Source organism: Poecilia latipinna, unplaced genomic scaffold, assembly GCF_001443285.1.
Source record: "Poecilia latipinna isolate Pla-1442-1.1 unplaced genomic scaffold, P_latipinna-1.0 Scaffold4358, whole genome shotgun sequence".
Taxonomy (NCBI): domain Eukaryota; kingdom Metazoa; phylum Chordata; class Actinopteri; order Cyprinodontiformes; family Poeciliidae; genus Poecilia; species Poecilia latipinna.
In genome coordinates, this window is record NW_015116974.1 from 4,071 (window position 1) to 25,292 (window position 21,222).

At 38.7% G+C, this 21,222-nt stretch overlaps 1 protein-coding gene and 2 long non-coding RNA genes across 9 annotated transcripts; 2 read left to right on the forward strand and 1 right to left on the reverse strand.

The window, feature by feature from the left end:
* The first annotated feature begins 70 nt into the window (after nt 1-70).
* Nucleotides 71-1,311, forward strand: LOC106942534 (uncharacterized). Its single transcript, XR_001423645.1, has 2 exons — nt 71-242; nt 429-1,311. It is a non-coding gene; the product is annotated as an uncharacterized LOC106942534 (long non-coding RNA).
* Nucleotides 1,312-1,490: 179 nt separating this feature from the next.
* On the reverse strand, nt 1,491-20,155 carry LOC106942535 (uncharacterized). Its single transcript, XR_001423646.1, has 3 exons — nt 20,015-20,155; nt 3,067-3,070; nt 1,491-1,501 (listed from the first exon to the last, which is right to left on the reverse strand). It is a non-coding gene; the product is annotated as an uncharacterized LOC106942535 (long non-coding RNA).
* uimc1 (ubiquitin interaction motif containing 1) lies at nt 2,712-18,191 on the forward strand. 7 transcript variants are annotated; one of them, XM_015025849.1, is made up of 24 exons: nt 2,712-2,820; nt 3,113-3,199; nt 5,329-5,447; nt 5,578-5,662; nt 5,883-6,001; nt 6,887-7,019; nt 7,107-7,273; nt 7,381-7,511; nt 7,614-7,968; nt 8,637-8,694; nt 8,776-8,876; nt 9,010-9,134; nt 12,341-12,527; nt 12,718-12,822; nt 13,553-13,608; nt 13,828-14,000; nt 14,087-14,151; nt 14,277-14,376; nt 14,498-14,764; nt 14,942-15,023; nt 15,189-15,285; nt 15,382-15,430; nt 15,646-15,679; nt 17,709-18,191. In XM_015025849.1, exons 2-24 carry the CDS (start codon nt 3,160-3,162, stop codon nt 17,875-17,877), a joined length of 2,817 nt encoding a protein of 938 aa, XP_014881335.1. In that variant the 5' UTR covers nt 2,712-2,820; nt 3,113-3,159; the 3' UTR covers nt 17,878-18,191. The 7 variants fall into 7 exon arrangements, with proteins under 7 accessions (XP_014881335.1, XP_014881332.1, XP_014881334.1 ...); XM_015025846.1 differs by having other exon boundaries at nt 7,381-7,968; XM_015025848.1 differs by having other exon boundaries at nt 7,381-7,968; nt 14,501-14,764.
* Nucleotides 20,156-21,222: the final 1,067 nt, after the last annotated feature.

Below are 21,222 nucleotides of genomic sequence, written 5' to 3' on the forward strand. Positions count from 1 at the left end.
AAGATCCTGTGGGACTTCCAGATCCAGACAGACAAGATGGTAAGGGTGCCTGTGGTCATCGGGGCCACCCGCGGAGGGTGAGAAGGCAATTTTATGTATATATATAAAAATTCCCTGGTATTTCTCCGGTTTCTCGGAACTTGTGGAACTTTGTAAAGTGTGTCCTTTGAAGAACGCCGTACTTGGCGTTCGCTACTGTGTGCTGGCAGTACAACGGTCAGTATTTGCTCTGAATTCTAAAGGTAGGCAATACTGACCGCCAGCTCCTCTATGTAGCCAAATGTTACTTTTGATGTTCAAGTGGTTAGTTTTGTATCATTTTTCTTTTTCTTCTTTTTTTTTCTATATGCTGTATCTTTAAATCAAAAAAAGAAATAACTGCGTTGATGAAACATGTTGACATGCAGTATTTGCTCTGAATTCTAAAGGTGAAGCCGCTGCGCTATCGGGTGGTCCGAATAAACGGTCCCAACCACGATTTCAACCGCCGTGTGTGTCAGATTCCTGTCTCGTTTCCTTTCGACAAAAACCCTTAAGAACACACAACGCAGAGCCCAGTTAACAGCGAGGACTCATCTCGCACGGACAGGGACCCGGATCGTTGTGCTTCAGGATCACCTAGGCAACAACGCCAGCAGCCCCGTTACTCAACGGCTTCGTTCTGGTAGTTTCCTCAGTGTATGACAATCTGAGTTAACGTGTGGAGCTGAAGCTGCAACTTATTATTTTAGTGTCACTTTTAATGTGAAGAAAAAAAAGAAAAAAAAGTTTGTGAACTACATTTTGTTTGAAATATTTATTACATTGTGATTATATCCTTCTTTTGTGTGTGTAATTATAATTTTGGGAGTGCGTTAAGATAACTTTAAGATCTGTAAAGTGTTGCATAAAGTTGATTTCTGACATTGCATCATGTATCACAATTTTAGGTGTGATGGAATTAGGATTATAACTTTATATTGAGTTATTTAAACAGCTTTACTGTATGCATAAATTGCACTGTTATATTTTCTTATTGTATTACTGTAGAGCTATTCAAACTTCATGTTAAATTGTTGTCTGGCAAGGAGAAAGCAAAACATGATAAAAATTGCTGATATGTCTCAGTGCATTAAAAAAAACAAAAAACAAATGTGAAAATATTACAGAAACTGACATTTCTTTTTCTCTGAGTTTCTGCTACATTTAGAGCCCAAAGGGTAACCAGCATGTTGCAAGAAGAGTGTCTCTAACATTGAGACTTAAGGCCATGAGATTCTATAAACAGAGAAACAATGATTTTAAAAATGACAATAAACGATTTGAGAAAGATTCATTTAAGTGGAGTCTATGGTGTCACGTCATAAAGTGCCTCCTACTGCCCAACCAATGTAAGTACAGAAAAATCTGCTGAATTTGGGATGATCGTCAGCCATAAATGAAGAGCCCTTGGAATTAAGGAAATATTGGCAATACCAAATAAAACTAAGGACTATTATAACTTTGAACCCTTGATTTGAAGCTCGGAGGATTTCGTAATTAATCATCTGCTCATTAAAGTGGGCATCATGCTTCACTTCTAACAGACAGTTTTAGCCATACTGATACGATGCTTGAACAGTATGTAGCTTTTTTTTTGTTGTTTTAAAAGTTTAACACACCAAACATAATGTAGATAAAGATGGAAGCATAACTAATATCCAAGCCAAATGGGTATAAAGCTAGTGATAAAAAAGAAGGTTTGGAATCAAGATGTAGTGAGAGTGGAGCAGAAATAGCTGAAGATAGAATAGAATAGAATAGAATAGAATAGAATAGAATAGAATAGAATAGAATAGAATATGCATAATTAATCCATCAGGGGAAATTGTTTATCTGATGTGAAGCTACTCCAGCTAAAATGCTGAGCAAGCTGAGAATTTCCCATCAGACAAAGTTACCGACATTGGTGGTTCTTGAGAATAAGGTGAGCCCCTTATTCTAAATATGGATCCATTTTTTATTCTCAAAATAATTCCCAAACCTTTTGAGAATCTGTGTGCAGAATGATCATCTTCAACCCTGGTCAATCTAAGTGTTAACACATTACAGGAAGCAAAAGAAAACTCAAAGGGGCCACAACGTACATCCATGTTTTTATTTTTGTTTTTTCTAAGCAAGTATTTGTGCTGCCCTTGATAAAATTGTGCTCTGGGCATTGAGCCACATAGGCTGCATCAAAAACCACTACTGGCCTAGGGACAAAATTAAGCCACCCCAAAAATCCATCCATCCATTTTCTGAACACCCTTGTCCCTCAGTGGGGTTGGGAGGGGTGCTGGTGCCTATCTCCAGCTAACGTTCCGGGCGAGAGGCGGGGCACCCCAAAAATAAAAAATCTAATATCTGAAGCTCAAAAACAATACCATTCAGTGTTTGAACGTAATAGTGTTCTTTAGTATGGTAACATGATTGTAATTAGATTTATAAATCACTGAGGTAATGTAGGACTCGAATTCGAGTTATTTAAATCTTATTACTTTACTGCAAAAGGGAATTCCCTTTTAGAGTAAAGTCATAAACGCTCTTTTAGAATTTTTAAAATACTGTTTTGGCCAAAAATGAGTAAAAAGATGACTAAAACCACAAAATAAAAAAGTCGTCAGAAAGGTATTCATACATAAATTCTTTAATGCAATTCTAAAGAAGTGCATTAAAGAAGTGTGTTGTCTTTCGCTGTGTACAGCAGTGATTTGAGAAATGGGACTTTGGATTGGAGCGTGACATACGTCTTACGTAGACATCACGTGGTAGCGGGACAGAAACAAACATGGCGCCGCGAAAGTGAGAAAAAAACCCTCTGTGAGTGTTTTAAAACTGAAATTGTGGTACTTTGCTGTTGTCTTTGGTAGTTTTTCGATTAAAATAAAAACACACACAAAAACAAATTAAAAGTTAATTTGTGCTGTAATTTGATAGTTATCTGATCAGGAAACTGAGCCAACGAACTTTATTTGAGGCTTTTTGGTGTGTCGTGTGTTCAGTTTGTTTCCATACCAACCGCCGTCCTAGCGCGCTGTCATTTAACATTCAGCTGTTTAACGGGACTGTGCTTTTTAAACATTAATTTATTAAGTTTGTTTGGTTACTTTAGGCCTTTCCTGTCAGTCAGCGCTCAGGGTTGGATGATCCCACACGCAAATGAGAGGAAGAGGAAGACACTCTTCATCGCCGTCGTCAGGTAATAACTGCTGTGACTTCCGTGACAATAAAACGTAAGAAATCGAGGGAAAGAAGCGGTTGGTCTGGATTCACCTACTGTTTCAACATACTTGTCCACTGCAACAAATCTGAACATTAGGTAAAAGTTAAATCCAGTAATTCAGTTGAAAATATGAAAACTAATATGTAGATTCGGTGTACAGAAAGTGATTAAATTCAATATAAAATACTTTAGTAAGGGAAATAAAATGCAACTGGTATTATCCAAGTATCTTCAAAGATGGTGTTGCTGTGAGAAATCAAGTTATCCAGTAGCAGTCAGTCTTGTAGGAAATCTAAACAGGCTTCTGACATGACAATCTGTCATGACATGATAACAGCTCACTTTCTGGACAACAGAGATGAAACGTCACAGTCCTGGATAATGCATTCAGTTATTGGCAAGCACTACTAATCCACCTCATTTGTTTTTGGTTTTCTGAAGTCTGTGATCTTCCTTTTGACCAGTGTTTTCAATCCTGGTCCCAACCAAGCACAACTGATTTAAATGACTATTTCAGCACTGGCTGTATTTCAAGTGTTGCAGATGCTTTTTAAATCAGCCTCTCATTTAAATCAGGTGTTTTGACACTTGAACAAGTCCTTTCCCTTTTTATGAGTCAATAATGAAAATATTTCTGAATTACAATCATTTTTACTTGTCTTATTTAGTACTGAGAATCAACATTTTGAGTTTTAACTGGCTGAAAGCCTTAATCATAAAAATTAATGACAAAACAAAAGATGTCTTGGTATGTGTATGTCTACGGTGTGTGTGTGTGTGTGTGTGTGTGTGTGTGTGTGTGTGTGTGTGTGTGTGTGATGAATCTATACAAAATGAGTTGCAGTTATTGAAGCAAATTGCTTGAGTTAATTAATTTTCAATGATTTTCCAAATATGAAAATAAAATAAATCTAACATCACGCTGCTTTAGTACAAGTATGTCCTGAACTCATTTGATTGCAGTTTAACTGATCTGTCTATCCTTACACATAGTTATGGATCACGACCCAAATACAGAGATACTGGATACAGAAGGCTCTTTTGTGATCAAGTAGTTTTTAGTACCTTTGATAAAAAAATAGCAAAAAGTTTATATATTAAGTCAGTAGGAAATATTTGTTTAGTATCTCTAAACGTCTGCTTAGAAGTTCAACAACAAAATATCACTGATGGTACATAATAGATGTATTTAAATTGCTAAATACAATATGTAATTTGTCACCTTGTCTAAATATAGAAGAGCCTCAGTTGGCCTATTTCTACTGAGAGACGTATATTTTTAAACCTATAAAGATTTGATTTGTTGTCTTTGTCCTGAATCCTAAGAACTAAAATAAAAACAAGTTATTTTCAAAACAATGCAGAGGGATATATTAAAACCATCTTTAATTTCAGGCAAAAACCGAAGGGCTTTTTGAATTGAAGAGGTTGCTGCTCTAGATTGTGGTTGTCTCTTGCCTGAAAGAAAATCAGGAGCAGTAATCCAGTAGAAATGTTGCTCCTTTACATTGAAAGGAATCAGCCAGCGTGCTTCATCTGCCTCTTTTTAGAGGTTTTATAGGCACTCTAAAATATTATTCATCAGAATGGAAATGATTGAGTTCATTTAAAATTTAATTAATCATCTCATTGCTTATTTCAACAGGCTTAAACAAAAGACTTGTTTTCTTAATTTTGACTAGAAAAGAAGTTGCACTTTTTATTTTTTATTATCACTTGTTTTATGTAATTTATTTTTTAAAGGTTTTATTAGCTCCAGTGGCCTTTATTTGAGAGTGGTTAAACATGAAAGTGGGTAATGAGAGAGGGGGGCAGGCAGCAAAGGTCCTCAGGCTGGAGACTAAAGCCTCCATATGTGTGTTGTGCCTTACCTCTGTGCCACCACAGCATCCATGTTAAATATATTTAATAGTCATTATTTAGTTGAAATCAGTTTTAAGTTTGACATTTAAGAGTTGTTTTTACTATTTTCTTTGTCAAAATGCCACATTTTTGCTTCTGATTGATTTGTAAAAGCAAGAAAAGGGTAATACTTCCAAGACAGTGAATACTTTTTATATTCAGTTTATAGAAACTGTCAAGTGTTATTTTTCTTCCTGTCACAGCGACTCAGCAGCAGAGCAGGATGGCTCTGAGGAAGAACCTGACCCAGAACGTTTCCTCTGATAGCCAACAGGATGAAAACACCCAGGAGGACAAAGCTTCTACCGACACAGAAAGCAGGGTAGAGATGTTTAAAATCAAAACTTATACTTTTAATGTATAAGTTGGGTTAATAAATGAACCTAAAATATGTTCACTGATTAAGCTGCAGAAGAGTAAATTCCATCTGTGGTTTGGAATCTGTTTTTTAGGATGGGCTCTCGTCTTTGCTTCAGTCAACATTATTACCACGAGAGAAACGCCGAACGGAGAGGAAGAACCACTGCAGACGAAAAGGTGGATAGTCATTGTTTCCTGTTGCAGGCTATTAATCACTGGAGAAAGTTTCAAAATGTTGGAACTTATTCTTTCAAAAGCTTGCTCTTTCAAATGCATTCCTGCTTCTGTATTTTCTAACCCATAGGAAATGTTTTTGGTTTGGTACTCAAACACACTTGGCCCAGTTCTTTGGATTTGTTTAGATAAATGCTGTTGGTTTTGTATGTTTGCTGCTCAGAGATGACTGAGGAGGAGGAGATGGACCTGGCGCTACAACTCAGCAAACAGGAAGCCAGCAACACAGCACTGAGACAGCAGCAGGAGGATGAGAATGTGATGAAGGCCATTCAGGAGAGCGTGAGTTCAGATTTGACTTTACCTTCTGCAGAAATCCTGTTGAAACAGGATTATGGGTTATCTGGGCTGTAATTCAGGTAAGATAAGAGAAGAATAAAGTCAGCACATCCAGGGGTATCCACACTTCCTCTAAAAGCCTTACATTAATTTATCTAAAATAAGGTTCTGAAATGTCTTAACTTCATTTTAAAAAAGTAAGTTGGTACTTAATTTTGTATATTCACAAGATTATGCTTTACATAATATATATGTAAAGCACTTTGAAATGCCTTGCTGCTGAAATGTGCTATGCAAATAAAATTTGATTGATTGATTGATATTCAATATATTATTGAATATACAATATATTTTCTGTCAAAGGAAAGTGCATTGCACTCAGACATCTTCATTACATTCTGTGACTTGAGGCAGGTGGGTTAATATGCTGTTGCTTACTAACTAGCATTTTGCATATGTCATGGGTAAATGCAAATTTATCATCAGTTAGCTGGACAAAGTTTATAAATTGCTGTGACCATTCATAATGCTCTTTAACAGTCTTAAATTTGAGTTGGTGAAACCAGCAGAAACTCTGATACCTGAACAAATAGCGGAATAAGTCCATGATTTTTGCTAACCCACCTTTTCTCTGTGTAAATCTCAGTGTTTTCATATTTAAATACAGGGAGAAATCTGTTCTCTCTTGTTGAAATAGTGTCATCACATTGGATCTCACATGTTCATCTCATCTTTAAATATCTCCCTGTTCAGAGGTGAAGCTGGAAAAGTCATGAACTTAGACCAAAACCTGCACAGAAAACCAGAAATGATCCCGATGAGAGGAATCATCGGAAAGTAGACCTTAACATTTGCAGTTTTAATCAAAGAAGCTTTTCTCCCTCATAGATGGTCATCCAGACACAACCTGGTCCGAAGTCTCCAGACAAACATCTGCTTGACGGCGTCCCGCAGAGCACTGGCTCTCGACGAAAACTCTCATACTCTAACGGGGAGAGGATGCCAGAGGAGGTGAACTCAGGTGAGTCTGAGGATTTCTTCCTCCTCTAGTTATTCCTTCTTTATGACGAAAGCTGCTGATTGGTCAAATGTGTTGTGTTTTTTCCAGGAGCTGTTGGACCAGGAGATGAAATTATTACCAGGAGAAAAAAGCTGAGAAAACAAGCTGGCAGTCCTCTAATGAAAATGCCAGATTTGTCACAGACTCAGAATGTTTCCTCTCAGAATTCTCCCAGTATCACAGAATCGGTCTCCGCTCATCTGGACTCTCCGCAGGTCCGTTACAGTTTCACCTTCTTTTTTCTTTCTATTCATACTTTATAATCAGTAAAGAATCCAAAGAAAAGTGATCATTTATGTGCCTTCTCCTGTTCGGGAAGCAGAGCTCCGGCTCAACAGATATTGAAGACTCCCAGCTCCAGATGTCTCCAGTCTTCCCACTGACCGGCTGCAGAGCGGAGGTTCATGTCAGTCGCCTCAACCTGGATCTAGTGGAAACATGCAAGAGCTCTGGGTTTGTCTTGTGTTCTCAGGACAGTTTGATTTCCACTCAAAAATCTGCTCAGCCCAGAAGCCCTGTGTTCCCCCAGAGTAACCCCATATTCTGTCCCAAAAGTCCTGTGTTCCCAGGAGATGACATGGGCCGTGAAAGACAGCTGGAGCAGAGTCCCACGTTTGTTAAGAGTCCAGTTTTTGCGAGGACTGCTGACTGCTCTAATCATCCTGCTTGTGAAAATCTAGAGCTCAGCTTCTCCTCTCAGGAGAGTTCAAATCCCACTGTGAGGTCTGACTCCCCCCAGAGCCCTGTGTACCATAAAACCCCCTCAGGACAGTCTTCACTCTGTAAAGACCCCTGCAGAGGACAGGTGGAGCGGAGAGATGAGCGATTGACGAGCCCCACTGAAGTGCAGAGAACCGACCTGCAGCTCCAAGCTTCTGACTGTGACCAGAGTCCTTCTGGCTGCAGGAAGGTCAGCTGGTTTTACAATGATTCCAGGTTAAAAACGCTCAAAGTTACGTGATGTATGTAACTTTTACAAAAGTATGGTTTATTTTATGTTTATTAAAACTACCATCATGATGTGACAGTGTAACGTAAGAGACGTTTATCTTTTTCCTGTTAAGTCTTCAGTCAGAGGCCTCTTCAGGGTCGTTGCTAACTGACTGCTACTGGAAATCCTTCTCTGAAGATATTTAAGTTACAACATTTCATTTCCCTTTGGGATCAATAAAGTATTTTTGAATTGAATTTGAATCTAATCTTCCTGTGCGGGGTGAGGCGAGGTCAGATTCCTGATGGTCTGATTACGCTCCTGTCTCCTTTTTTAAAGAAATTGACTATTACTAAGATCTCCATAGAAAACGTAACATGTTTGTCAATGGAACAGCTTGCAGGACTTAAATCAGATGAATCTGACGTGATGTAAAGAGCCCAACGCAATGACCTCTGATAGTTTCTGTAAGTTTAGAGCAGCACCTTTGGGATGCTTCACAATATTTACCTAAATATTGTGAAACTCTTTTCAACTAGACTGCACGAATCGGCTGCTTGTTGTTTTTTGTTATTCTTCCACATCAGTCTCAACTGATGTGGAAGCACTTAAACTGCTTCTGGTTTCCTTCATTTTTTTATCTAAAGGACATAAAGTCTGACGGCTGTCCAACTGCCGAGTGCAACAGACATTCGCCGAAATCGGGTACGATGTAAGATCGCACATTTCATTTTTTAAATGTATGATCAGCAATTGATTTTAGTGTTTCTGTGACTATTAACCCAGAAGAGGTGAATGAAAACTGCAAAGGCTGGACCTCTGGAAAGAAGGAGCTGACAAGCGACATGACGCTGATCTGGTCAGAACAGGAGGAGGATGATGTTACAGTGAGGAAACATTCAGATTAAAGCTGTTTTTGATGGTTATGTTGTGTTTTCAGTGTTAAACCTTTGTACTCCTGTCCTCACTCTTTTGTGTGTGTGTGTGTGTGTGTGTGTGTGTGTGTGTGTTCTGCTGCAGCCCGTTGGTTCTCCCAGCCCAGTCTTCCCTGAAGAGAAACCTGCTGTTCCAGCAGACAACCAGTTGGGATCATCACCGAAACATGTATTGGTGGCTTCCCAAGAACCGTCCTGGCCAGACTGGAGGTACATCAACCTTACATATAAATCCAAGTTTACTAATAACTGTAACAAGCAGTTACAGTTCAGCAAGCCCTCTCTGTCAAGTAACTTGAATTACTTGACAAGCAGTTACAGTTATTAACTGTTAAAGTTTTTGATTTATTTTTTAGCATGTAGGTGATCAGAAAAGAAATAAAAATGTAAAGTTCTCCATTAAAAAATAGTAAACATAATTTTTTTTGCATAAATAATATATGACTAATAGACTTGAAACATAATCTGTGTATAATCTTCACACGGTGTATAAAAATATATAAAATACAGATTGTGATTCAGTTTTATACCCACAGTAAAATCCTGCATTACTCCCTCAATGTCCAGCAGAGGGCGTCTTATCCAGTACTGTCTAATGCAACTTCACCTTTTTACAAACTATTACAAATTTAAGATTGCCAAGAAAAAAAAAACTGAATAATTCACATTCAATGTTCACTGTTGAAAATGTTTAAGCTAAATGATTTTCTTTATGGCGTTTCCTTCTAAACCCTTCTAAAATAACGTAGCATTTTGCTAAGTAATATTTTGTCATTTTTCCAAGTTTTTTTCTTTACAGCAAACTTAAAACCTTTTAGATGAAAACAATGTTCTAGAGATGGTTCACAGCATAGAACTGGTATAGTTGAGGGCTTATACTGACATCCTAATGCCTGAACATTCAAGTCACTTGATAGAAAATAAACAAGCAGCTTCATTTAAATATCCCTATACCATACCAACTTTATTTATAAAGCACTTTAAAACAAGCACAGCTGATACATAGTGCTGTACATTAAAACACAACATAAAAAAAAAAAAAAAAACAACTCTTACAGTTTAAAAACAAACATACAATTTAAAACTAGATCCTGCTGGAGTTGAAAGCCAGGTAAAATAGATGGGTTTTAAGACGAGCTTTAAAAGTGGATAGTAAATAAAGGTTTAGGATTAATGCCCATTTTAATACCCAGATAGCACAGAATGATTGAAACAACATTGAATCAACGTTGAAAGTGGTCGGTGACTTGTATGTTGAATCAACGTTAGGGTTTCAACCATAACTGACATATCAATGTTGATTCAACCATCATCTGAATGTGGATCTACAGGCAGATTTGGGTTGATTTTATATAGAATGAAAGCTAAGGATTTATGTACATTTTTAGGTCTGATAGGTCTACATCATAACATACCACTAAAAGTTTCTTCACTGGTGTTAAACACACTATATTATTGGCAGATCATGCGTAAACTGTGTACAAAAGTTTAAAAATGACAACATGGGTTTGATTTAACATTTTATTTAAGAAAAGAGGGACAGATCTTTAAACATATTTGACTCTTTGATTGTCAAAACAACAGTATGTTGTCCACAGAAGAACAGAGTCCATGAAGTTAAGCTTTGTACTGTATGAAGTAGGGAAACAGTACAAGTTGTGGTAACCCCAGTTTGACTCTGGTTGGCGTCACTTTGATTCCTTGTGATGTCTTCCTCTCGTTCTGGTGCGTAATGAAGCCACTTCTTGACAATTTTGCTGCAGTCCTCAAGAGTCAGCTTTCGGTCAAACTGCAGAGCAACAGCTGAAAAACACAAAAATAAAAGTGAGGAAGGTGCCAGTTAGAAATATGATAAACATTTGAAAAGTTCTGAAAGACATTGAAAGATTAAACAGTGTACTGGTTACAGGTCTGAGAACAAATACAAACCATATAGTTCCCCATGTACACTCACTGTTAAATTAATATTTATTTTAATCTTTCATTAATATTTACTTAATGTTTACATATACAATTACATTTACCTATTGAGCTGCAGTATAGTGCAGCATTTATGATGCTGCACTCATGTTAAAATGAGGGAATCAATATTTAAAATAAAGGGCTGTTGATCAGAAAACCTAACGATAAAACTCAGGGAGGATCAGGGTTTATTTAACACACCAGAGACAGACAAATGGAGCAAAAGGTGCTTTGTCCTGTAGTTGGAAAAATTATTTATAATTTATACAGAATTAACTTCCATCAAATAGCTGGTTCAATCTTCCATCAACTACAAATATTTCCAAATAAGTTTATTAAATTCATTCAAAAATGTCCATATGCTGATAAAGATCCTGCACAAGTAATAATAGTCCAGGTCAGTTGGGCCAGGTGAGGGGTGGGCGGTGGAGGGAGAGGGGTGTGTGTGTCTTTGGCAAGTGGAGGGAGAAGGGTTGGGCGTTTGAATGGCCGAAGGTGGTGAAGGGGTGCAAAAAACAGCTTACATTGATTGAACATTTAGATTACTAGTTCTTCCCCAAACCTTGTCCTCAAGGCAAACTGGCCTGCATGTTTTCAGTTCAGCAAAACCCTGTTAATCAGACGTCAATTAAAATCATGTGTGCTGAATTAGGAAAATGCCTAAAACTTGCGGGGCAGTGTGCCTGGTGGACCGGTGCTGAAAAACACTGGATTCGATGTTGGTGTTTCAATCAATGGATATTGACAGTAAATCAACATTGATTCAATGACACATTTTCAATGTTAGTTAATTGGCTAGAATTGAATGGTTGTTTGATGGCTGATCCAGGTTCTGTCGTCGACCTTAAACATAAATTCAACCTTTGTGACGATAATTCAATGTTGAATTAACATATTTTGCCAACAAGCCAACAGCAAAGTGGCTGTGTGGTTGGGACATCCCACTCATATACACTGTAGGGGTGGACCGCTCCACTCCTTGTAGTAAGAATTTTTATTAACAAGTGAAAAATGTACAGAAGGGAATCATCACCCACTATCCTCTACAATGGTTAATTTAAAATGTGATAACCCCCACTCACTAATAACATGCTCTCACCCAGAGCTCTGATGAGGGGAAGGTGTGTGGCAAAACAGCTGACACTGATTCAACATTGATCAGACATCTGCATTTCATTCATTAGATTTCAACCACAAAACAACATTGATTCACTGACACAGTTTTAACGGTTAGAATTGGATGGTTGTTTGATGGTTGATCCACCGTCAGTTTTCGACTTCAACCAAGAAACAATCATTCTGACTATAATTCAACGTTGATTTAACATCGTGTGCTATCTGGGTATTTTCCTACATAACTTTATAACTGATTGATTCTCCTTGTAAATCTCCAAAATCTGGAGCCGATTGGCTTATAATTGAAACACAAGCATCTCTGGTCTTTCTGTTTCCAGCCTGAAACCCCAGAAATGTTCGTCACAGCTTCCCACCTCAGCCCTGCAGTCCCATCCTCTGAGCAGACGGGAGGATGTCCACAGGGCGTCGCCCCAGCGTGGGGAGCCTTCAGACAGACAGACAGTCCACTACTACTGGGGGGTTCCCTTCTGTCCAAGAGGCCTGGATCCAGATACGTACACCAAGGTGGATCTGATTGCCAGTTGGACAAACACAGTATTTACATTTTATACAAAACTTGAATTACTTGATTATTCCTCATTTTTTATATCCAGATAATAAGCTCATTAACTGTCAAAATGAATAATATTTAAACTTCTAATTTTAGCATAAGTGTTAAATGTCAGAGATGCTGAACGGCTCGTGTTTTCCTAAGGTGATCGTGGCTCAGATGGAGGTTTATGAGAAGAGTCTGAAAGAGGCTCAAAGGGGTCTGCTGAGGAAGGCTGAGTGGGGGGAGGCCATCCAGCCGGAGCCACAGGTCAACCAACTTTGATTTGATTTTTTTTTTTTTAGTTTATTAAAACATGTGCAAAAACATTAATAAAAGATGCCTTGCATGAGTTTTAGCTTAAGCTCGTTCTCATCCATCGTCCCTGAACAGGTGAGTTATCTCCTGCTTCTGATGCCTGAAAAAAGCCACTCCACCTCAAAACTATATTCACAAATCCTCTGAGTCTCTTAGTGTTGCCACACAAACGGCATTTTTTCTCTTTGACCATCTTGTTGCTCTGGTGGTACTGCTCACTTCGTGGTGTGTTCAGTGTCGTCGTCTCGTTGGAAATAAAACATTTTAAGTTCATTTCATCTTCAGTATATGGCAACTAAAACCTTCAGAGTATTCTAGTCATTCTGAGCCATGATTCCTTGAACATGAAACAAATTCCCAACATCATTACAAGAAATTAACTGAAACTTTTTTTCTGAACCTTGTCTGTTATGACATAGTGACAGTTTCAACAAATACGTAAATAACTTTTTTTAAATAAAAGTTGCATACTGCAGATTGAATAAATGACTAAACTCCTTACTGCTGCTGTTCAGATCATTTCCCTGGATTCAATTAAACACAATCGGTCACATGACTGTTTTCTGTTACACTGTTACATCTAGAATGAATGATTTGCCATGTAGAAACAAAAGTCAAAGCAGTTATTAACGTAGTTGGGATGTTGGTCTGCTCTTATCTTGATGTTTTTATTTCTCCTCAGAAGTCCATGTCCCCTGAAACATCAGCTGGGTCGCCTCAGCCTTGTGTTTCTCGAAGGTAAAACTGAATCTTGAAACCCTTAAAGAAAAAAAATGTGGTTGGACTCCTTGTGACGAAATGTATTCAGTCCAAGCCCATGTGAATTTCATACTCCAAAATTCTCACCTGACAAAAAAACAAAACTACAAAAAATATTTTTAATTTTTTGTCTTTTCATTGTTCACCGTCACCTGAGAATCTGGATCTTTGTCACTCTGGTTGTTTCCTGTTTATCAGGAGAGGTCTAAGACTGAGAGGCAGCAAAAGGAGCGAAGCTGCTGATTTTCTTCCAGAAGAGGAAGAGGAGAGAAAAGATGACGGAGAAGAGGAGCAGCAAGAAAAAGAGGAAGGGGGGAACAAGGAGAGTGATGAAGTGCAGATGGATACTGATGACTGTGAGGTTTGTCCAGGTGAAGTAGTTTACTGTTATGGCACCAGGTTTCCACTCATATCTCAGCTGCTGACTTGAACAAATTTTTCCTGTTTGAAAAAACAGAAACTCAACTGAGTGACAACGACAGCACAAAAGATCTGAGCTTGGATGTTGATGCTGAAACACAGGTCAGCCCCCTGCTGGAAGTAAAACATATTACTCTATTTTAAGGTTCTGTTCAGGAATTATTTTATGGCTGAGTCCATAATGATGAAAAGACATCCTGAGATATATTTGTTTTATCTCCTCACAGCCTTCACAGAAAAATCCTGAGCTGCCTGAGATCGAGATGATCCTCAGAGGTGATTCTCCAATCAGACACGAGTGTCAGGAGCCAGAGCCAAATTTGAAAAGTAAAAAAAAAACAAAACAAAAAAAACAGAAAAGCAAACATACTTACCCTTCTGAGTTTCATTGCCATTCTATAAATTAACTGCCACAGGTGAGTTTATGTGTGATTTGTTTTACCCACAGCAGACTCAAAAATGGAGGAAAACGTCTCAAGTTGCTGCAAAGATGTCAGAGGACAGACTGCACAAAGGGTAAAGAAAGTCAAGAGCAGAAAGGATCGAGAGGTGGAGAAGATGGAGGACCGAAGTCTTCAGAGATCAGAATGTCCTGAACTGGAAGCAGCCGTTGTCCCTCACAGCCCTGAAGCCTCTGTCGACTGCCCCCTCTGTCAGGGATCATTTCCCGCGAGTGAGATTGAGATGCATGCGGCGTACTGTGATGGCTTTCAAGGTAATGCAGAGGGAACATTAACTAATTTTACAATTAGTTTGCTTGATTAAAAGTAAATTGGAAATTATCGGCGTTACAACATAAAACTTTGACCAGCACAGAGCATAATGCAACTGATTTCCAGATTTCCTGTTTCCCTGGTTTGTTGTGGTGATGTTTATTCCTTGTTGTTGACAGACCCACTAAAACCTCGTAGGAAGAGGATGAAGAGAACAGAGGTGGTGTCGGAGGAAACCACCCAACTCTCTGATGTTTGCAGGTCTGTAGAAACCACAATCAGATTAGCAGTTTTTTTCCCACTACTTTATCTTTACCTTGTTTTTTCTGCATATTGTGATTGTATGATCCAAGCCCTATAAAACTGGTCTCATTAGTATCAGTTTGCCTTTTAAAAGCTCAGCAGATCTGGTTCTTTGCTCCACAGGAACCAGGAGAAATGCTACATCTGTCAGAAATCTGTTCTTCTAAGAGATTACAGCCGACATACAGAACTCTGCCTTCAACGTGGGACAGTGAGCAGGGTAGGAGTAACCTGAATAGATCTGCTTTATTTACACATTTAAATACTGCAGTGATAAAAACTGTTTCAGTTGTTCCTTTGTGTCTGCAAACATCAGAAGGGAAACCTGTTGTCGGCTTTGGAGAAAACTGAAAGCAGGGACTCAGGTCAGTGGTCCACAAAACTACATTTTAATCCTGTTTGGTAACACCTTGCTCTGGTTTTGGTCTTAAGTTATCTGCAGGGAAACCAAAAAACAGTATTCAGAACTCCCTGTCAGACAAGTTGAAGCATCTCTGATTTTCTTTGATTTGGGGTCTTCTCACAGTCTTTACCGTTATAATTTTTTTTCCTCAGAAACAAACTTTTACTGTTTCCTCAGGTGCTGGACCGTCAGGATCCAAACCCCAACCTGAGTAAGATTTATTTCATAAAACTACTAAGGTTTCTTCTGCATATTACTTGTGTTTGGGTTCTTAATTTCTCAAGTTTTGATGTTCTTTTTAAAATGAACTTTTTTTGTCTCATGCTGAACTGAGAGAAGTTTTGGTAACACTTTATTTGAAGGGGGTTGAATAAGACTGTCATCACACTGTCATAAACATGACATAACACCTGTCATGAACATCAATAAGTCTTCATGAATATTTATGACTGTTGTCATAAAGCGTCATTCGGTAAATCATGACACTTTTAATACAAAGTTGACATTATTCTAAATGTCTTTGTTATGACAACTTGACATTAACCAAGAAATCATGATCCAACATAAATTTGTCATATTTAATATTAAGGGCTAACGTTACAGTAATTGTGTTTAATAACTTTAGCTAACATTAACTTACAGCAAGGTAGGATTGGCTTGAATTGCTTATAGCTAACATTACAGAGAAAGAGAACATAGTCAATGTTATTTTCTCAAAGAAAATGTAAAGTTAATAAGACACATACCTCATATGTATTAGGTATCAAACTTCGATTTCTTTTTAAACAGGAGGTCTGGCCGTTAGAACTTGTTAGGTTTGCGCCACAATATGGAAGATTTCTTCTTCAACAAACTGCACGCCTGTTCGTGCACTGCTGCCTCTCACTGGTGGAGATGGTGTATTGCACTACTTAATTGTGTTTCGAAAAGGGGTCCAACCGACCCCACACACGTAAAACTTTTATCATTTGCCAAAGCTCTCTACGTTTGCCTCAGTCCTCGCACACAAGGGTTAAAACAGCCTTAAATAATGTTTCAAATGCTAAGTTCATAAGTGCTTTGTAGACATCTTGCTGTAAAACTTTAGGATCAGTTAAATTAAGAAATTAAAGAGTAAACAACATGGCAGAGCTTTATAATATTACTACATAAAGCTTATTTTTAAAGTTTAATCGGTAATACTTTTATAACAAATTTATGTCAGATCATGATTTCTTGGTTAATGACAAGTTGTCATAATGAAGACATTTTGAATAATGTCAACTTTGTATTAAAAGTGTCATTATTTACCGAATGACGCTTTATGACAACAGTCATAACTATTCATGAAGACTTATTGATTGATGTTCATGACAGGTGTTATGTCATGTTTATGACAGTGTCATGACAGTCTTATTCAAACCCCTTCAAATAAAGTGTTACCGAAGTTTTTTTGTTTGTTTCAGCACAAGACCCACAGGATCTTGAGGTTCATGCAGAGCAAATACAAATTTTCTATTTTCTAATATTTTTACATTTATACATGTGTCAATATTGTAGGGCTGAAACAGTTAATCTGATTCTGATGAACCAATTATTGAATACTAAATAACTAATTTAGTAATCGATTAATCTTTTCTTTTTCTGTAAATGTATTCTACCCAGAACTCAGCAAGTGGCAGATTTAGTTTCACCTGGTTCAAATTATGTAAAATAAATCCTGCTAAACTCCTTTTGCAATACAGTTATTAGTCGGTTAATCCAAAAAATAACCAACATTATGACGTTAAGTCAAGCAGACAGAGCCAAATTTTTACATGTTGATGTTAGAAATATGTTTAGCTTTGCTTCAAATGATCAAGTGTTTGCCAAAGAAATACTGTTATTGTATTTTAGACAATAAAATATTTATTTTCTTATTTAAAAAGGAGTTGAATTGTTCATTTGCACCTTTTACTGTATTTCTAATATTGTATAAGAAAGGCTGAAGTGGGTAAATGAAAAAAATCTGCAGAATGCAGCAATTTTTTAATCCGTTTAATCGTCAGAATAATCCATTACTAAAATAATCAATATTTTCAGACCTCCAATATCATGCATTAATTCATTCATGTCTTCTGTTGACATTTTTAATCGTCTGTCATGTCTTGACATAACTGCAGGTCATCCCTAGTTTTGCATCTTTTCCTGAATGATTGATCTGGAGTCCAACAGCTGTGTGTGTGTGTGTGTGTGTGTGTGTGTGTGTGCCTGACTTTCAGAGCAGTTATTGATCTACGGGACGATGATGATGATGATGAGGAAGTTTCAGCATACAGGATCAATAATTCTCCCATCAGATCCTTCACTCCCATCTCTGAGGCCACCGGATGCCTTATTGACTTCAGGAAACAGCAGCGACCCAAGAAGCCCAGTCAAAGACGGAGATGATGTCATGAAGAAGGAGCCAGAACCTTTAACCATCACCAGGCTGCCAGGGTTGTGATGGAGCCTTTTTCAAGATGTTTTATTTAAAAAAACAAACTGTCTGACTTTGTTGAAACCACTATTGCTGATGTCAAACTACCTCCTGCTTTGTATAAACATTCCCGTTATGTTACTGTAGTTCTGCTTTTTATTTACATTTAATGTCTTTTAATCAAGCAAACTCATCTGCTTCAAAATAACGATTGATTTTCTCTGAATAACAGTTGAACTGAACTGTAGTGCCTTCTACTGTCAGAATAAAGTATTACACACCTGAATTCAACAGATCTGACCAACAATTTAAACTATATGAAGTAAAAACTGAGGATTCACTTTGAAAAATGTAAAAGTTTGTTCAGGTCAGCAAATGTCCACCAGTCCCTAACCATTTGTATTTTATTACAATAATCATAAGTTAGAGAATATAAACTTGCACAAATAGGCGGAGCCAAAAATAGCAGTTGAGTTTCTAGACCAAATTTACCGGAGGAGCAAACATTCTGTTGAAATAATCGTGTGACATCGTGAGAACAAATGTAATTTTTCTGTTGCCTCCCACTCACTAACGCAACAACTATAATGAAGTAACAAAGCCTGTCTTCACTTTTTCAAAAACACATACACTACTTCCTCATAGGAACTGAAGCACCATCAGCTGCATCTGTGGGTGCTTCCCGATGGAGGGGAAATAAATTTTGACAGGTGTTCAGGAAAAAATGGGGGGGGAAGGGCAATGTTTCATTGTTTAATGTATTTGGTGACCTGCAGAGAAAAGGAGCCTCTTGCAGCTCCAGAGCTGATGAAAACTGTGATCCCATTGCAATATGGATGAAGCTGACCTTAATTTTTAATTCGTTGTTAAAGGAAAACATAAAATTGGTTCAAAAGTTATGGTTTCTGTGCCAAAGCATATCACTAGGTTAAAGGGGCCAGGTTAAAGCACTGGCTCCCTCTGGCCCCTGTCTAGAACCACCCATCTCAAACCACATTTTCTGAGTTCAAAATATTTTCCCTGAAGTTGCAGAACAGGGCCGGTCCTAGTTTGTTTGGTGCCCTGGGCGAACAACAGAGAGAAGAGGTGCAGCAGGCAGCACCAAGCCTGTCCGCTTTGCATACAGCACTCACATCCAGAGGCAGGGCATGTGACTTGTGTGTGTGTGTGAGTGCTTACAAGTGTGGTGTGCATGTATGTGGAAATAGAGTAAAGAGGAGAGGGGGTGTTCAGAAAGCTCATGCCGCCCTAGACGAGCCCATATCATTCATATCGGAGACCTCCACTACATGTTGCACTGGATTATTATGTCATTGTAGTCTGTGAGACTTATCACTTCAATTTCAACAGCAGAGCTGTCCAGGTTGAATATGGTTGGTATTTCAGAGACAGTCTCCTCAACATAGGCGCCTGTGGACAGTAACTTGGCAGCAGCTGCACCATGAGTTCAAAGCATTAACAGGTCCCGCACAACTGGTATTTAAAATTGCTTTGTAAAATGTAAATGGCAAGTTCTCTCAGTGATCTATATTAGTAGATTGGACATCATCTGAAATACTCTGCTTTGCTTAGAGTCGGGAAAATGACACAATGAAGCAAAGAATCTGGAAAAGGGAAGGAATGTCCATCCATTTTCTGCACACCCTTGTCCCTTAGTGGAGTCAGGAGGGGTGCTGGTGCCTGTCTCTAGCTAATATTCCAGGCAAGAGGCAGGTTATACCCTGGACAGGTCACCAGTCTGTCATAGGGTAACACAGGACAAACAACCATGCACACACACACACACCTAGGGAGAATTTAGAGAAACCAATTAACCTGACAGTCATGTTTTTGGACTGTGGGAGGAAGCCTGAGTACCCAAGAGAGAACCCACGCATGCACAGGAAGAACATGCAAACTCCACACAGAAAGACCCTAGGCTGGGAATTGAACCCAGAGCCTTCTTACTGCAAAGCAACAGCTCTACCAACTGCACCACTGTGCAGCCCATGGGAGGGAATTGTTGGGAATGGAAATCCCGATCGATGAATCATAATTTGTATTGACACACGAAGCATAAAATCAGGCAAGAAAAGCATTCAGACTTAACTTATTTTATTAACTTTCAACGCTGAGGGGGGGCGCTGTGGAGCCACGAACTAAGATGGCAGCTTAAAGTGGATGCTCCGTGAGACCTGCACCAAAACTTTGAAAAACCCAGGATTAGAAACGTAATCTGGACCCGAAAATGTCAAAATCAACCACTCTTCAGGACTGTGATATTTTCACACGAAAACGCGGTTCCCAAAAACCAGCTAAAACTGATACTTCGGTAGCAGATCAAGACAAAGAGGGGCCGCTAGCATTGATAGCATGTGTGACCTTAGCACGGTGCTAGCTGAACTTCGGTCGTTGCATTCAGAGTTCGGTGGATTTGGAAACAAATTGGACAGCATAGATAACCGTATGGGTGAAATGACGAAGTCCATAGCCTCTTTGGAGAAAAACATAGCAGAGGTGAAGCAAAATGTGGCTGCTAATGCTACTAGACTGGAGGAAGCTGAAAACAGAATTGTTACAGCGGAGGAACTCTTAGAAACTAGTATGGCTAATCTTGCCAAAGCTCTGAAGCGAATATCCTACTTGGAAGCTAAGACCGACGACCTGGAGAACCGAGGCCGAAGGAAGAACCTGCGCCTCTTTGGGATCCGGGAGAACGCTGAGGGTCAGCGGCCTTTGCTAGGGTTTATACGGGAGATGCTGTCGCGCTGGCTGGAGACCGATAGATCCTTCATCATTGAGAGGGCCCACCGCACCCTAGCACCTCCAAAACCAAACCAGCACAGAGCCGTCCTCATCCGTTTCCCGAATTTCCAAGATCGGGAATTTGTTTTCCGCTCTACAAAACAACGCAACATTGAATGCGATGGGAATAAAAAAATTTTCGTTCAGGATCTTTCAGCAGAAACCATCCGACAGCGAGCTGAGTTCGATAACATCAGGAAAGCTTTTGCTGAAAAAGGACTGTTCCGCGGGTGTCAATATAACCCATGCAAAATGAGGATCCTCCACAAAGGGAAGATACAGCTGTTTTCATCTCCTAAGGAAGCTGGGGATTTCCTCCGCAAACACGCTGGACAGGACTGACTGTACTGGTGAGCGGTTCAATTCCTGAACCACCGAATTAGCTGCTTATAACTGATAGCTGTTTTTCTCTACCTCAGCTGACATAATATCAAGTTAATCTTTGATGTATGTATAGGTCATAAGCAGCTACGGAGTGACTATCTATCTATCTATCTATCTATCTATCTATCTATCTATCTATCTATCTATCT

What these genes read in the sequence shown, in the direction of transcription:
- uimc1 (XM_015025846.1), top strand. Translation starts at nt 3,160, where the DNA reads ATGAGAGGAAGAGGAAGACACTCTTCATCGCCGTCGTCAG. An exon ending in ATGTTGATGCTGAAACACAG is followed by an intron (nt 14,152 to 14,276) that starts GTCAGCCCCCTG and finishes ATCTCCTCACAG; the next exon opens with CCTTCACAGAAAAATCCTGA. An exon ending in GTACTGTGATGGCTTTCAAG is followed by an intron (nt 14,765 to 14,941) that starts GTAATGCAGAGG and finishes TGTTGTTGACAG; the next exon opens with ACCCACTAAAACCTCGTAGG.